Below are 18,233 nucleotides of genomic sequence, written 5' to 3' on the forward strand. Positions count from 1 at the left end.
CAGCTGTGAAGATTTTGGTCTGCTTTACATTGAGTTACATTAAGTAATCTAGCCTCTCAGTCTCACAGCCATATAGTCCATTGGCCTTGGCCTGTATGGGCCAGGAAGACAGCCCACCTTTTGCTCTGTCCCATAGTTCTATAGTTTGGGGCAGCATAAGAAGGTACCTGGAATCTTGGCGGTGCTCCTCAGAGTATCCCTGCTACAGTCTGTGGTCCATCTGAACCATGGTACAGTCTGTGGTCCTTTGCAGCCACCACCACTTCAGCAAGAGATATTGAATTTACTTTTCTAGGGTCCTTGAGGCTTCTCTCTTGCCTTCTAAGATGGCTCATCATTATAACCAGTAGGATGGCAATGAAAACTGACTAGTCCTCTCTATTAATGATATATATGTCCATTTTACACCTTTCCACCTAATAATTTAGTGGGGAGTTAATGAATTGGATAGAAGAGCCATGTTAAGAAATTTCACCCCACCACAGTTTGCACAGAGCAAGAGAATAGGGCATGGTTTAAAATCTGGAAAAATTCAGCAGCTTTTGCCTTTTGATAGTTTTGTTTAATGAAGATTTATATTATTTTGTGACAATAATTTCAGATTTGCCCTCATAGTACATTGGTAATTTTTAAAACTTGACTTGTTGGAACCTATGTATCATAGTGCTATAAAAATAAGTATTAAAGAGATAGCACATTTGCGAACCTTTCCTTATTAAATATGTATGCTGAGCAGATAATCAGAGAATCTGGCTATCTGAAGAAGAACTTAGAAGAAGACTTTCTACCAACCCGTGATATGCAGCTGACATACCCTGGCTTGCTGAAAGTGACAGGGAAGCTCTTTCTGATGAAGCACTTTCAATGCTGACTACAACTACTCTGTTGTAAAGAAATGCAAATATTCACAACTGTACTAATAGGTAATATCATGATAAATAGAGGAAAGACTGAAGTTGAGAAGGATTTTATCTTGTTTGTGTCCTCAACCAATATCATGGAAGAAGCAGTTTAGAAACCCAATGGTGCATTTCACTGGGCAGATCTGTTGCAAAAGACCTCTTTAAAGTGTTGAAAAACAAGGATGGTAATTTGAGGACTAATGCACACCTGACCCAAGCCATTGAATTTCCAGTCACCTCATAGGCATCAGAAAGTTAGGCATTAAATAAAGAAGACTGGAGTAGAATAAATATATTTGAATTATAGTGCCAATGAAGAATATTTAAAACACGTTGGGCTTATAAAAGAACAAACAAGTCTGTCTTACAAGAAGTACAGCCATAATGCTCCTTAGAAGGAAGGATGGTGAGACATTTCATGTGTCTTGGACGTGTCAGAAATTATAGCACTTTCCTTATTTATGTATCTTTTCATGAAGAAATCAGTGCTGTTCAAGCTATAGTTCAATTTATTGATGTTAAACTAATGTCTGCTCTGTAATGTTTCAGAGAAAGAATTTCCCTTGATTTCTCACTTCCACTTACATGGTCTTGGACACATTACTTTAGCTCTCTCTGCTTCTGTAAAGTTTATTTGTAAAATGAGAGCAGTAGTCCTTACTCATCGAGCTATTGCAAGAATTACATGAGCCAATGTACTAGATTAATGTTGATGGCATTCTCAATAAATGAAAGCTGTTGTTGTAGTTATATTTCTCAGCATTGTTCCAAGACACATACTAAGAATTCAGTAAATATTTCTAGAAAAGCAATAAATGGATTCCAACAAATTAAATTGAATTGTGATGAGACGCTTCCCAACGTCCTGCCTCATGTGATTATCCTATCTCCACTGCCCTTTCTCAAGAGCACTAGTTTTTTCTATAGGTAAAGGTTTTCATTATCTCAGTACCCTATATCTTCTTACTCTTTACCCTATTGGCATTCAGTTGATTCTGGCTCAGAGTGACTCTGTATGGCTGACTAAACTGCCCCATAGGGTTTTCAAGGCTGCACAACTTTGTGGAAGCCGACGGCCTGGTCTTCCAAGCGGTAGGTAGGTTTACACTGCTGACCTTTCTGTTAGCGCTCAAGTGTTTCACCACTGCACCAACGTGGACTCCGTTCTCTTAATTTTACATTATTGCAATTTTATTATACTTGCCATTTTATGTGAGCATCCTCAAATTATTTAAGAAGGAAAGGAAAAAGTACAATGTTGAACTCTCGTTTCTCTTAATATAAGGGGGATTATTAGTAGTAGGATACAAACTATGTGCTTTGAGGTTTTGTCTCCTATGGTCAGGCCAAACATTATAGATGGCTGTCTTTGTGATACATGGAGCCTGTAAAATTAAATAACTGTCAGAGCTTTTTTAGCTAGTTGGTACCTTTTTTAATACTAGAAATTGATACAGAACTCTTTTCTACTATTTTGTAGTAAGGCATGTAGTGAGCTACACACAAGTGAAAACCTGATGGATAGTGGATTAAACAAGTGAAGATTTGTTTATCTTAGCTAACTAGCTACCTGGAGGTGGGCAGTTGGTTTTATTTTAATGGCTCAGTCTTGTCACAGCGTCAGCAGTCTTTTGTGAGGTTTCACAGGTCTTTGACGTCTGGTTATTTGAGGGCTACAGTGGCTTCTAGGTTCGCAAATGTGCTATCTCTTTAATACTTATTTTTATAGCACTATGATACATAGGTTCCAACAAGTCAAGTTTTAAAAATTACCAATGTACTATGAGGGCAAATCAGAAATTATTGTCACAAAATAATATAAATCTTCATTAAACAAAACTATCAAAAGGCAAAAGCTGCTGAATCTCTACATATCCTTCATGCTACCTTCTTTCTAACACACCCCTGGCGACTTCTGTGCTTTGGGACTTATAGGAAAGGGACAGTTTGGGCATCCTTAAGAAACTCAAATTTTGTTCCTTTTAAATGTTCTTTTTGCTTGGGGGACAAAAAGAAGCCTGAAAGGGAAATACCATGGCTGTAGAGTGCATAGGGTGAGGTCTGCTAACAAAATTCTCAGAGTACAGTCTTCTGAAGAAGGAGCAGACACATTGTAGTGGTAGAGGAGAAACAAACAAAACAAAACACAATAAAAAACATGCTCAGCACAACTTTCCTGGCCTTTTTTCACCAATGCAATTTTCAATTTTCTTAAAACTTCTTCCTAATAAGCTCCCATGATTGTCCTAGTCTTTCAAAAGAGATCACTCCCCAAAAGAGTCTCTATAACCTTCTGAGCTGACCTCCCTACTGTGGATTTACTGGCCCAGCAGATCCTGTTCGATGCCATTGGTTTCCATTGGACCATCTTTTATTTTAAGATGCACTAATGAGAAAGGAGCCGTGGTGTCAGAGTGGTTTTACATTGGGCTGCTAACTGGAAGGTTAGCAGTTCAACACCATCAGCTGCTCTGAAGGAAACAGACAAGGCTTTCTACTCACTTGTAAAGAGTTACAGTTTTGAAAACTCACAGGGTCAGTTCTACCCTGTCCTAGAGGACTGCTGGGAATTGACATCGACGCTATGGCAACGAGTTGTTTTTTTATGAGACTAAAACAAGTTCAGAAATAGCAAAGGGAGTAATGATTCCCTGAGGATACAGGAAGACAAGGAGGAAAGGGTGAACTGATAGCAGTGATGACTGTAGAACCCCACTCGTGGGGAGCTAATAACAGAATTGTAGGTGAATGACTATATTGGATGGGGTAAGCTATGGCTATATATACATATATATACACACACACATATATATACATACACACATGTATGTATTTATATTGTATATACATATATAGCTAGATCCTTATTTATATTATATATTTATATTATATTCTCTATTATATATATAGGTATATACATATGTATGTATTTATATTGTATATACATATATAGCTAGATCTTTATTTATATTATATATTTTTATTATATTCTCTATTTTATATATATATATATATATATCCATAGCTTACCCCATTCAATATAGCCATTTATATATAATAGAATACTACTACTACTACTACTAACAATAATAATACATAACAATAACAAGAAAGGGGAGGGAGGGGATAAAGGAGAGCCAATATGAAAGAGTTCAAGAAGGAATAAAAGTTTTGAAACTGATTGTAGTAACGATTGTACAATTATACTTGATCTATTTAAATTATGGAATATTATGACACTTATAAGAGTTCCCAATAAAATGATGAATTAAAAAAACAACCAGCATATTAATACATTACTGAGAGAATTTGTTGGGGCCATCTATTGATCTCAGAGACTCGATTAAATGTGTTTTGTTTGCATGTATAAATTGGAACTCCAGCAGTACTTTCTAACTTACCTTTGAAGATACTACACTATGACTCACGATTTTTCCTATGTGTCTGCTACAATAAGCAATATGCTAAAAAGAGGTTAGACTTTCCCCATTATCCAACCTATGACTGTTTCAAATCATAACAGCATTCGTAGACACAATATTGACACAACTTTTAACATTAGTTTTATTCATTTACTTAAAGATATTGGCCCTGGAAATTATTAACAAAATGTATTTCTCAACAGGATAAAAACTCATTCTACATTAACTGAAAATGCGCTTTCCAATAAATTACAATTTGATGGTAGGATCATATCAAGGTAATTTAGATTTTATAAAACTTTAGTCCTGTTATTATAAAAATGTCTTCTCATCAGAATCTTAGACGTGATGTTTAAAAAAGACCCAGTACCAATATGGATTCGAAGCTCTTTAACGATTACGTTTTATATAAGCTGCTTTATTTAATTTCATTTTAATGGTTCAAATTAATAGCAGATATGCCAACAAAAGCCCAACTCACTGCCATAAAGTCAGGTCTGACTCATGATGACCCTTCATGCAGTAAGTTAATGAGGGAATCAATTCTCAAATGTCTCTGTATTCTTAAGAACTTTCTACACTATGCTATATGCTACTTTAATGTTCTTTGTGTACTATCACCATTAGAATATACTGTTTTTCTTTTTGTTAACACATTTAGTCTTTGACACATAAACTTGTACATGGCAATGGAAGACAATAGTTGTATAGAGTGCCTTTTTATAAGCCAAGATTGTTTTGTTTTCTTTCTCAAGAGTTTTAAGTACTTCTAAGTGGCTCTGAAGAGGTGTTTCCTATCGTCATTGTAATTCATCAAGTCAACATCAATTATCTAAAAATGTTGTTCTAAATTTACATTTTATTTAAATGGCTCAAGCGTAACTAATTTTATTATTATCATTTCTACTTGAAAAAGACATTTAATAAATAAATGTATGTCTAATGAGCAACGAACACTGTACTGATTCATATTCCTGTCAGTATAAGAAATGTATTTCCTTCCATTCACATCTAAGTGAATACAGCACTGTCGCCAGGTGTGCTGTGTTTCCCCCAGCTTCACTACAATCCTTTCTCAATGCTGTACATGTGAAGGAGCTAGTTAGTCCTCTCTGGGAGGTGTGAGTTTAGTTTACTGTTATTTCACTTGAAAATCATGCAGTCACTTGAAATTCTTTGTTACCTTTTCTCTCTCTCTCTCCTAGGAATGGACGCGACACTTGTAGAGAGCTCGTGGGGTTCTTTTTCCCTCATGACGGGTCCCTGACTGTGTATGAGTATCGGCAATTTGGGAAAAATAGGTATTCCTTAAAATACGTGACTAACGTTCTTAAGACAAGTGCTTTGGAGAGAAGCTGAATAACTTTGCCTTTTGAAATTGAACTTCTAGGACAAATGTGCTTCCTTTTATTCAAAAAAACGTTTATAGTCATCAGAGTGGACGAAGAAAAGGAAATCAATACCAACTGGGTGACTTTTATATCGTAAGTCACGTGTGTATCTGTGCCTTCACCCTGTTCTCAGAGCAGGTGTTAGAATTTGGGAGCATCCTATGAGGGTAGAGGAAAAGGATTTCTAGATCCCAATTATTTCCTGAGCTGGGGCATTTATGCAAGGTTTTCCCTATCAGGCCCAGATCCTGTAGAGTCTGAATCTAAGGGTATATTTTATTTTCCTGTTTTTCCCTACAATGCCACAAGATAGGTAATCTGTATGATCATTTGTCTCCTAGTACTTTAAAAAGCTCTCCAAGCCTGTCCCATTGAGTAAGTTGAACTGGTTATGTGAAAGTGAACCAAAAATGAGGTCTCCTCATAAGAAATGGGGGAGAGCTTATCTATCTTCTCCTCTTTGCAATTGCCTTGATTTTCCTTATAAATATAAAACTATGCGTTTTGATAGAAGAACTAGTTTTGTATACTTTTCAATTCACACTGATTTTTTCCACTTGTTTAGTGGCTTTAATATACGTATATGCATGTAGGACAGCTGTTTTTCTGCGGAGATGAGGGAAATTTGTGAAGTAATGACCTCAAACTTTGAAGCCAACCCTAATGTTCCATATCCCAACTTTAAGGATGTTGCCTCGATTTACATTGAATCTCAACTTTGGACATTGGAGTAACCGTTTGACTTCTGGCCTTAGTATAAGAAATAATTTAACAGACCATTCAAAAGCAAATGGTGTTGAAAAATAACAGGCAATCAATCATTAGTGTGCTTCCCAACATTCCCCCACTCATCTTCCACAGAAGTGAAAATACTGCGGAGCACAGGCAGCGAGAGGAGGACTCCTCAGGGCCGCGCTCCCCCCAGAGAGCACCTGCAGCCACTTTCCGGGAACCAACTCACCTGCGACCCCGGGCTGACAAGCAGGACCTCAGTGCCTCCCGCTATTTTAGTTGAAAATATGTGATTCTCATGTGATAATGTCTATCTATTTGATTCACAACAATTAAAACAATGACTTTAAGCCTATATGAAGGGTTATTTGTAAGGATTTTGTTATTAAAGCATTGATTCTTTAACTAAGTCAAAGTAGACTTCTTTACATTTATGAGGTTTGTCACCAAACGACCAGGTGTAAGAAGTCAGGGCTGTATCACCCTTTTCAGTTCATGCGACATCTTTCCATGGACTTAAAGGGTCTATTCCTATATTTTGTGGTGTGATAAATTAGTACTGTGTCCTTTCTTTGTGTAATTGCTATTTTAAAATCTGAGTTTCTCATTATTTTTCATATATATTGTTTCATATACAAGACTGTTGAATCAAACCAATATTCCCAATTAGAGAGACATTTGGAGATTATTTTCTTATAGGATCGACTGATAGTTGTGTGATTATTGAATATTATCCTTAAATATACTTTTTACCATGATAAAAGATTCTATGTTGCTTATAATCAAGATTGAACATTTAAATTTCACAATAATGCTTTATTATTTACATAGTTCTAGGTTTAAATAAGTTCTCTTTCAATTTCTTTAGGGTGCAAATTTGACATTTTTGAGTTCTGATCATCCCAGCCTACCAGAAAGCATAAAAGCGAGCACACTGCTTACACTTCGCATTACAAATATTGATCAGATAGCTTTGAATTCTCTCAAGTAAGTCCAACATCAATTTGCCATTTTGAAAGGAAGTAAAAGAACTATTATTAGCTTAAAATGAGACTTGAACACAATACATCTTGACTTTCACTAAGGCTAGTGCTTTTTAAACTAAAGCATACAATGTGTGTATATTTTATATATGTTGTATTCAAAAAATCTTTACATGTGGGAACAATTGTAATTAATTTAATATTAAGTTGTGCTCCATTTTATGTGAATTAAAGGTGCTTTGTTCATGTGTCTTTGCTATAGCACTTATACCATGCATTACCAATGTACGAAATTTTATAAGATGAAATATTTATACAATATTAAAATAAAATTTCCCACATTATTTAGGGTGGTACTTTCTTTTTAAATGTTAAAAAGAATCTTGGTCCCACACAGTGATAGGTTTAAGCAATTCCTCTGTCAATTTCTTTAGGGTGAAAATTTGACATTTTTGATTGATTATATTCATAATAAAAATACTATGAATAAAAAAATACACTAAGATAACTTTGACTTTTAATCATACTTGGTGACACATATTAGTGGAAATTGCAATGGCTCTTGTACCAAATGTACAATTATCCCATTGCCTATGACTGTTAGGGACAGAGGAGAACTGCCCGACAGCGCTGCCAAGTTTTAAACTCTTTACAAAAACAGATGATCGCATCTTTCTCCTCCAGTTTGTAGTTGCGTGTTAAGCCATTACCAGTGTGCATTTGAAATGACTGAAGACGCAAAGGATTTACATGTAGCTTTTGGGAGAGTTTAAGGACTTTAGATCCTGTAGCACATTTAATCTATTAACTGGGTATTAAAGGGCAGGCAGAGGTGGGATTTGATTAACCCCAAGTATTTCTCCCAATTGTTCTATATTTTTTTGAGTGTGGACCAAGAGGGGTTTTCAGTTTCCAAAATTGTGTAACATCATATATTTTTATTGTTCTAAATGTATCCATGGCAGAACTGACTCTGAGGATCATGTGTATGATGTAACCAGCCAAGAAGCCAGGGATAGGCTACTCTTCAAGGCCGTTCAAGGTATGAATTAATGCTACATTCTCAGGTAGTTTTCACCTTCAACCACTTTCTTTGTAAGCAATAAAGCAATATTTCTGGATAGTTCTTAATCTTGTAACACTTGTTTTATTTTTTCTATTTTCTCATTTTTCTTAAATGAAAACTATCTTTTGTACATTTTGATGGATTTTTTTCTTACTTTGAGAATTCTAACTGACTAGTACTATGTGGATTATGAATTTAAGAATTTTAGCAGTTACTGGAAAATACGAGTGTTACACTTTAATTGGATAAAAAATAAAACTGATTTTTGTGTCAAATAAGCCTGGCTTTAAGCATTATTCGACGATATTCTGAAGGCCTTTTTGGTGGTCTAGGGTAGAAGAAAAAACTGCCAGACAGGGAGACCGATTTATGTTCTGAGTTTACTTTCTATGAAACTCCAACTGTACACTCAAGATAATAATCTCTATTCTATTAACTTTCTAAAGTTTTATTAGGAATGAAATGAAATATGTGTAGTCTTTGGAACATCTAAGATGTTTTGGTATTACTACTTAGCATATAGTATAGCTGTCTAGATCGAACCTTTCCTACTTAACAAACAAATAGCAACAACAACAAAATAAATGCTGGTTTTCCTTAAAATATGGGGATTTATTTATTTATTGCCTAATAAGAAGAGTAGAATTTATAGTTGCTGTCCTTTTAAAGTAATCTCCCTTAAAAATTGAGTAATTCATTAGATTATGTAAAAACATCCAAGAGTTTATTCATGTTTTACTTAGTGTTTTTACTTATTTCCTAGAACATTATTATCTCTGAGCATACTGAATATATGCATTAATGAATAATATTAAATTATACCTACTGTATGTGCTAAACACTATACTAGACCCTGGGGATTCAGTACTGAGCATTGTTCTATCAGTTATTTACATTTATTGTATATTTGCTATATTCCAGGTTTAGTTCTAACTATTGAGCCAGGTATTTAAATAATATTGTATAACTATTTTTTATTTTACAAATGATACTGTGTCTTTACAAAAGATACTGACTAGCTCAAGGTCATAAAATTAATTACACTAAAGCTGAAAAGAAAAGCCCTGCAATGTGTCCCTACAGTTCAAGCATGTAACGCTTACAGTATACCGAGTGCCCCTGTGTTGCTTCTGACTCATACTGACCCTATAGAGGAGAAGTGCTTTGTAGGGCTGCTGGGCTGTACACCTTCGTGAGAGGAGACAGTCGTCCCTCTCTCCCAAGGAGCACTTGGTAATTTCAACTGTTAACAGCCCAACACATAACACCCATGCCATCAGAGCTCCTTCACTATACCACCAGGTGGTTCAAAATAGACCCTTAATTGGAGCTCACAGTCTAGAACGGAGAAAGTCCTTTGTCATAGACCTAATCAAAGAAATTAATGGATAATTAGAAAAAAATGAAAATCCAGAATTATCACTTAAAGATGCAAAAGGAGTCATCGTATAAAGACTGGAAGGAGATTTGAAAGTTTTCTGGGACAGGTACCTGAAATCCAACAGAGTGTGGAAACTATTCAACAATATCATTAAAATCAGATGCAAATAAAATGTGCTAAATATAATACAGAATTAGTGAATTGACCAGGAGCTGCCAGAAATTCAGAAGAGAAGATGGAATGAGGGATCTCATTGCTGACATCTGATGGAGCTTGGCTGAAAGCAGACAATACTAGAAAGTTGTTTACTTGTATTTAACTGGGCATGGTATTTGACTGTGCATCATCACAAACTGTGGATAGCGTTACAAGAATGGGAATTCCAGAACATTTAGTTTTGCACACATGGAACCTGCACATACACCAAGAGGTAGTCAGTGGAATAGAACCAGGGGATATCACATATTTCTAAATCAGGAAAGGTGTGCTTCGGAGTTGTATCCTTTCATCATACGTATGCTCAGTCTGAATGCTGAGTACATATCCCAGACCTTAGACTGTATCAAGGAGGACACTGCATTAGAACTGGAGGAAGGCTTACTAACAATCCCCAATGTGTGAAGGACTGGACTTTGCTTGGTCACTCGGGAAAGCAACTCAGTGTAAAGAAAACAAAATTCCTTACCCCTGGATCAGTGGACAGCATCATGGTAAATGAAGAAAACTTTGAAGTCAAGGATTTTATTTTACTTGGATTCACAATCAAAGCTCATGCACACAGCAGTCACGAAATAAAGGCCATGTTGCTGCAAATGTCCTCTTGAAAGTGTAAGAGGAAAGATGCCGCTTTGAGGTGTTTCTGACCCAGCCCATTCTGCTTTTAGTTGCCTCGTGTGTGTATGAAAGCTGGACAAGGAATAAGGAAGGCTGCAGAATAGTGGACGCATGTGCATTCTGGCATTGGTGAGGAGTATGCTAACGGTCACGGGTTGCCTCTCGTGGAGCGAGTACAGCCAGAATGGTCCTTGGAAGCAGCGTACATGCTTGTGAACAGGGGAGACCAGTCTCGGGAGAAGGACATCTTGCCTAGTCAAGGAGAAGATCAGAGAAAAAGAAGAAGATCCCAGCAATATGAAGTGACACTCTGGCTGCCATGTGGGCGCGAACAGAGTGGCATTGGTGAGGATGACGTGGGACCGGGCAGTGTTCCGTTCCGTTGTACACAAGATGGATGAGAGTCTCAGTGGACTTAGAGGCACTGGAAGAGAAGAACACTTTATCATGGTGAATACAAGAGGTGACACTTTGGGGGCTGTTGTATCTGATGGCATTGTGTTTGCTCTTTCAAAATCCATTGTGGATACGTCTATTCTGACTCACAGTGACTGGAGGGCAGAGAACTGCCCCATAAAGTTTCCAACCAAGATTGCTAACCTGAGCGAAGCGGACTGCCACGTTTTCTTCACCTGTAGAATGGCTTGTGGGTTGAAACCAGCAACCTTTGGGTTAACAGTGAAGTGCTTAACTACTGTGCCCCACGGATCCTTCTGTCCTCTAATTGTATTGTACCCAGTAAGTGCTTTCGTCAAGTGACCTGTATTTCCTCAAGTCAAGATGATACAAAAGGCGTTCAGTAGTCACCGAGGTAAAAACAGAGCACCAGTGGCCTGAGAAAATAAGTCCTTCAAGGGTGAGTTCAAATGTGTAAGTAGAGGTTAGCACTCCAAAGTCTTTCTGCTGTGTCAAGCACAATGTGAAAATTTTATTTTTTTTAAGGAGATTTGAAATGATAACTTTTGAGGGACTTGTCATGTATCACTTTTGTAGTTCAGTTGGGGACAACAAAGAATAAGGAAATAGGTGGACAATGTAAGGATGGCTAGATGAAGGGGCCTGGATAATTAAAAAGTATGATTTTATTTCTAACACATAGGTTATTTTCACACCGAGAAAGTAAACAAGTCCTTTTTATTTCCCCCCACATTTAAACTATAGCATTTTCAACCACACAGTGGTGCTATCGCCCTGGTATTCTTATACAAAGCTTTATATACAATTCCCTGAAATAAAGGCATTCCAATTGTCAAGCTCTTTCACCAATCTTGTAAGTTGCTTGGTCAGTTCTCCCCCGGCCCCCACCCCCGCACCCCAGTGTGACCGACTTTAAGTTCCTTAGAGGAGCGACACCTGCAGTTTGATACATTTGTGCCTAGGAACATTCCGTTTTCATCTGTCTCTCTTTGGTCAACAGCTGTAGTGAAAGCAAAACTGCATAAAAGAGCTGTTGGCATCATGGCTGGCCTGGGAAAATACTTTAAACAATTGGACAAGGAAGGAAATGGACTTTTAGAGAAGGCAGATTTCAAGCTCGCTCTACAACTATTTAACTTAGACCTGTCAGAAAAGGTATGTGCGACAGGTAATTCTCTGCAGTAAGGTACTTTTCTGAGGTGGCGTCCTTCACCTTTTCTACTGAAATCTTACTAGTTCCTTGGTCATCACCGGCTTCATTCTGTTTTCACTGCTAAGTCACCAGACAACAGTTTTATTCATTTTTAAAATGTCACCATTCATTCCTCCATCAAATATTTAGTAAGATTCTGATAACTCGGTTTTGTGCTTGTATTTTTGATATCACTGTTCTCTCAAACTCTTTGTAATCCATGGAGATAAATATATAAATGGTGATAAAAACACTCTATGTGTTAAATAACGGATGCGTTGGGAACCCACGGGAGAAGTGTCTACTTCTAAGCCAGGTGACGAGGGAAGGAGAGGACCGTCGGTGGAAGGATGCCTGGAGGAGGCTATATGCAAGGTGACTGCTGAAGGACGAGCAAGAGGGTAGCAGACAAGGAAGGAGGAGGGGCATATATCGGAAGATGAGGAGAGGTGCTGGTGAAGGCACAGAGGGGCGAGCATAGAGGCTGCTCCAGGAGCTGCCAATGGTTCACTCTTCCATAGCTGATTTCCATTTTCCACGGCACGCTATTTCTCAGTGATGAGCAATCTTCCACTAAATCTGTCTCCTACTTCAGGCCACCCTGGGAAAGCTACCCTTACACTCCTGTGTAAAGATTCACTCCTTCCTGCCCCCTGGTGTTCCCTACACAATTGTTCCATTTTATTTGTGCACCACTTCCACAGGTATTGTCTGGATCTGTGTGCCTAGACTATAAGTCTCCTTAGGGTGGCAACTGCATGCTTCTGGTTGCCGGCTTTATCCTCAGTTTGTCAAACTAAGTCTGGGATATGAAAAATATCAGACCCACTGCTGTGGGCTGGATTCTGACTTATAGCGATCTCCTTGGACAGAATGGAACATCCCACCGGGTTTCCAAGGCTCTCCATCTTGCAGAAGCAGACTATTGGAGCTTTCCCTTACAGAGCGGTTGACCTTTCGGTTAGCAGCCAAATGCTGTCATCACTGCAGCACCAAGGCAGGCAGCACGTGCTAAATAAACAGTGCATGGACCGATCTGAATACATGAATAGATGGGTGAATGAATATGAATATATAGACAGAAGGAAGGTAAGAAGGGAAGGAGATAAGGAGGAAGAAAGAAAGATAAATTAGACTGGAAGGATCAGCTGGGTTCTAAATTCAGATTTTATTCTAAAAGCATTGAATTTAGAAAACATCTACCCCAGATAAGGGACTATCTTGTATTGTTCTTTCCCTGGCCAAATGATCTTGTCACAAGATGCAAGGAAGGTATTTTGTAGACAGAATTCTGGAAAAAATAAAAGTTCTAGCCTTACTATTTGAACTATGTGATTTTAGACAGATCTCTTAAGTCTTATGATTCATAGGCTTTTCCTACCAAACCCTACCAAATAATAACTATAATTATATAACGCATCATATACCATATGTTAATAATTAATATTATATATTAATTAATACATTACATCGTTGTTATATTATATTATTATATTAAATATTATACTATGTCGATTTTTATTATATTATAAATTATTATATGTTATATATTATATAATACATTATAAATCACTATCTTATATATTAGTTGATAATTAATATATCAATGGCACAATTAACATATTATACATAGTTATTATAAATAATAACTATAATTATAACTATATTTCCTACCAAATAATAATGAGAATGGTTTGAGACTCAAGTGAAAAAAAAGCTAAAATGGAATATACCTTCTGAACTCTAAAATTTTATGCAGTGTGAAGTAGCCTGTTTCTATTGTGATTTAACTGTCTTTTGTGTCTTCCATCATGTTCAAACTTGTCGCCCTCATAATGTCAAACACTAGGATCATCTAGTTTCACCTCTTTATTTTTAGGATAAAGGACCTCCAAACTATAACAACAAGAAACCAGAAAGCATTCGTGCCTTTGTCCACAATCACACAGTTAGCAATGGAGATAAACTAGAATTTCTCTATTGCCCGAAACTTGGTGAACATTGTATTAAAAAGTACATTTGCTAAAGAAGTTAGTGGTAAAGTCAACAAATTGGCATAAGGAGTTTACTCAACCAAACATCTTCTAGTATAAATTATGGAGCAGTATTAGAGCCATTCACATCTTCTATGTACAAAGAGTAACAGAAAGAAAATTAGTAGTCATAACACTGAGGGCAATCCCGAACCTGAAATAACCTTTAAATTGTCACGAACACAATCAAAGAGTGACAAGCATATTTTTATAAAAAAGGAATTTCATAAATTTAAAAAATAAGTGTATGATTTATTGTCACTCCTAAATTGTTCTTAACTTTTAGAACTGTTTCCTAAGCATTGCTTTAAATAGTTCTCTTGGTGCATTTGAAAAATAATTGCGTTTAAATGTGACTTCTTGGAATTTCCTTTTTAATTGGGCTACTTTGTTACACTGTCAAGGGTTACAAAAGGTGTAGCCACTGTGATGATTTTGTCAAGAACATATATAATTTAATGACCATATAGAACCTAGTATTACTTATCACAAATATTAAAGCAAACTGAATTTTGATGTAGGCTACATTTAACTACTGACACTTAATCGTCATATAAAATTGACAACAATCTGTTCACAAAATATTACAAGGCAAAAAACAAAAGCCAGGCTCACTGTAATTGACTCAATTCTGACTCACAGTTTCCCTATCGGACAGTGAAGAACTGCTCCTGTGGGTTTCCGGAATTGTAACTCTTTAAGGCAGTAGCAAGCCACCTCTTTCTCCCACAAAGAAGGCGGTGGGTTTGAGCTGTTGCCTTTGAGGTTATCAGCCCAATGTGTAACTCATGATGCTACCAAGGTTCCTTATAAGGGAAAGCACAGTAAAGTATTTTAAACTGTAATATTCACCTCTGTTTTCTGCAGAAGACTTGTGTGGTAGTTACATAATCTGTTGTCAATTTGCCATATATAAAATAAATATTTTATTAGAAATATGCATTTAATTGTTACACATTTATACTGTTCATCAAGAAAACATATTTCAAAACTGAGAAAGCTCTGTCAACATTGACCCAAATAACTGGTGCATCCAAAACTACCATAGTAATTTCATATAACTGAGCATATTGGGAATGATTTTTATTGTGACCATATATAATTATTTTTAGGATTTTGAGTCCTTGTGGCTAATTCTGAATGCCAATGGCAGTGACAAGATGGATTATGGAGAATTCAAACGTGCCATTATTGGTGAAATGAATGAATATAGGAAATCATTTGTTCGAAAGGTAACTTTGCTAAGTAATCTTTTAAATGGCTACTTTTAGTAGATAGTTAAATTCATTATTTAAAAACTCTAGTGAATTACTATTTAAAATGTTTAAATATTTTTACCTGTATGTGTATGTATGCTCAGTTTAGTTAACACACACTCATACACTCATACTCTCTATATGGTATAGAGTAACTTACATACATGCTGTAGGAAAATGTTGTAACACAAAGGCTGAAATTATAAATAAGCATAGCTTCAGAAATTTATTAGCCATACCGATGCATGATTAAATATCCCAAATCTTATTTTCCTGTCTTAAAGGCTTGGCGTGAGGCTTGAGGGATGCTAACATGTAAAATTGTTAGATTTAGGGCTGTCCAAGTGTCAGTGCTCAATTCCTGTAATTTTCGGACGGTGGTTGCTGGTTCCCTCGGAGCCCATTTCAACTGAAACTGACCCCTGTGTCACAGAAGAGCTCTGCCCGTAGGGTGTCCTCACCCGTGATCTCCACAGATATGGGTCACTGGGTCTTTCTCCTACAGGCCACTGGGTGGGTTCAAACGACCAACCTTTTGAATCACCAAGATAAATAAAGCTCCCAAACAAAGCAAAAACCCACTCACTGCCAAGGAGTCATATCTGACTCAACGTGACCCTTCAGGACGAGTAATCACCTTCGGTGAGTTTCCCAGACTATAGCTGCTGGCAAAGGTAGCCTCCTCTTTCCCCATGCACTGGCTGCAGGTTTCCAGCTGCTGCACTGGTGGTTAGCAGTCGTCCCCATGTGTAATCTACCAGGACTCTTCTGAAAAATAGTATAAATAATTGTATCAGATATGAATCTCAAAGAGAAAAATCTAATTGCCTGTATTTTTACTGGCCAAGAAATCACAATAAGAACTTGAAAGTAAACAAGTCCACCACATTACATTTATAAATTTATATGTGCCTTGATCTCACATCTAGGTTAGTTTCTGATGGATGCCTTATGAAATACCACAAAGTGAGGCAAGGGGGGCCTTGAAAGACAACCATTTATTTTCTTACAGATCTAGAGACGAGAAGTCCCAATCGGCATTTCCCCGTGCTGATTCCTCCGGAGGGCTTTGAGAGAGGACCAGATCCCTGCTTCTCTTCCATCCTTCAGTGCTTGCAGGCAGACACTCCTCCCTGTTCCTTTGTTCTCCTAGATGGTCCCCACAGAGCACCTTCGCCCTGTGTCTGACTCTCTCTTTTCACCGCTGAAGGTCCAGAGTGTGAGGCCACAGGCTAGCCGTTTCCAGAGAACAGAGGGTTGTCTTCAAGCCTGGGAGTCAAATGGAATTTCCTTGCTGGGACTCGAACTCATTTGTTTACCATTCTGTTCCTCCTACCTGTGGAAACTCCCTGCCATGGGGCTGATTCTGACCCATAACGACCCATAGGACAGGGTAGAACTGTCCGTTTCTGAGACGACACATGGTGACAGCAGGAGGCTTCATCGCTTTTCCACGGGGCGCCAGTGCTTTCAAAGTGCTGACCAATGCATAACCCACGCCACTGCAGGGGTTCCTGCTTTCCCTCCCCTTTTCCTTATTTTTGGAAAGGGAGTGTCCATTGTAAGCCCCTTTCCATGTTGGGGATTTGGAAGCAGATAACTTAGATCTTAGATTTCACAAGTTCGTAGCTGGAGGGGAATTTTGACCCAGATTGATCTTAGCCAGAGTCTTATCTTTACCTGATTTAGATGGTTTCTGTTATTTAAAGTTACTCACTGTGAGGGATTTTTCAAAAACAGCCCTCGGAACGAAGACAGGGCTTGCTCTGCTACCTCCTATAAAAAAAGAGTAGAACCCGGGTGTTACCTCCTTCAGAAATCTTGCTGTTCAGACAAGAGAATAAAAAAAGAGCTATGAGGTTCCAAAGTTCTGGGAAGATGGTGCCATGATTAAACAACCACGCTTCGAGCAGACTCTTCTGTAAATGTGATGCTGGATAGGTTGTATCTAAGAACCTACTCCTCTGCCCAATAGGATAGTTCATAAAACGCATGCATTCAATTAGAGGAGCAATCAAACAACAACAAGCAGTTTGTTACAAAGAGTAATGTTAAAATTCAGGAGATAAAGTAAAAAAAGCAACAGTTTGTTTTTTAAAGCATAAAATGGGATGCTATGGGATACTTTGCAGATTCATTTTAGCTCTGGCAGTCTTGTGTTGCCAATTTTATCAGTCTCATATAGACCCTAGAGCTGGAAGTTACCTAAAGGGTCATTTCCCCAAACTCTTCAGTTTACAGAGGTGGTAAGCCAGGGCAACGGAACTTCGCTAAGTACTATTTCAAGGTCAGGATGCTATGGAGTGGTGGAACTCATACGTCAGTGCTATTTTCCTGCTATCTTACTCCAGTCCCTGTTCTTTCGTACTCACCATGCTTTCCTTACGTTGATAACCTTTAGATTATCTTGTAGAAAAACTCTACTGGAGAATTTCTAGCAGAAATAATCTACTGAAAATGGGAAATTAAATTCTCATGTCTAATGAATAATATCATAGAAAAAATAACATTTCTCTAACTAGGCATTTATGAACCTGGATTTCAACAAAACTGGCAGTGTGTCTATAACAGACATAAGAAAATGCTACTGTGCAAGGAAGCACCCTCAAGTAATGGCAGGTAAT

At 37.4% G+C, this 18,233-nt stretch overlaps 1 protein-coding gene across 1 annotated transcript in view; it reads left to right on the forward strand.

The window, feature by feature from the left end:
- CAPS2 (calcyphosine 2) overlaps positions 1-18,233 on the forward strand; it is a 74,615-nt gene that overhangs the window by 25,688 nt on the left and 30,694 nt on the right. Inside the window, exons 9-16 of the mRNA XM_045288794.1 lie at positions 4,528-4,602; positions 5,530-5,625; positions 5,715-5,808; positions 7,316-7,434; positions 8,396-8,472; positions 12,129-12,283; positions 15,466-15,585; positions 18,132-18,228. Coding sequence (XP_045144729.1) covers positions 4,528-4,602; positions 5,530-5,625; positions 5,715-5,808; positions 7,316-7,434; positions 8,396-8,472; positions 12,129-12,283; positions 15,466-15,585; positions 18,132-18,228 — 833 coding nt within the window. The remainder of the gene's footprint in view (positions 1-4,527; positions 4,603-5,529; positions 5,626-5,714; positions 5,809-7,315; positions 7,435-8,395; positions 8,473-12,128; positions 12,284-15,465; positions 15,586-18,131; positions 18,229-18,233) is intronic.

The sequence above is a fragment of the Echinops telfairi genome, unplaced genomic scaffold, assembly GCF_000313985.2.
Source record: "Echinops telfairi isolate 266 unplaced genomic scaffold, ASM31398v2 ScPeMD7_2;HRSCAF=8, whole genome shotgun sequence".
NCBI lineage: Eukaryota > Metazoa > Chordata > Mammalia > Afrosoricida > Tenrecidae > Echinops > Echinops telfairi.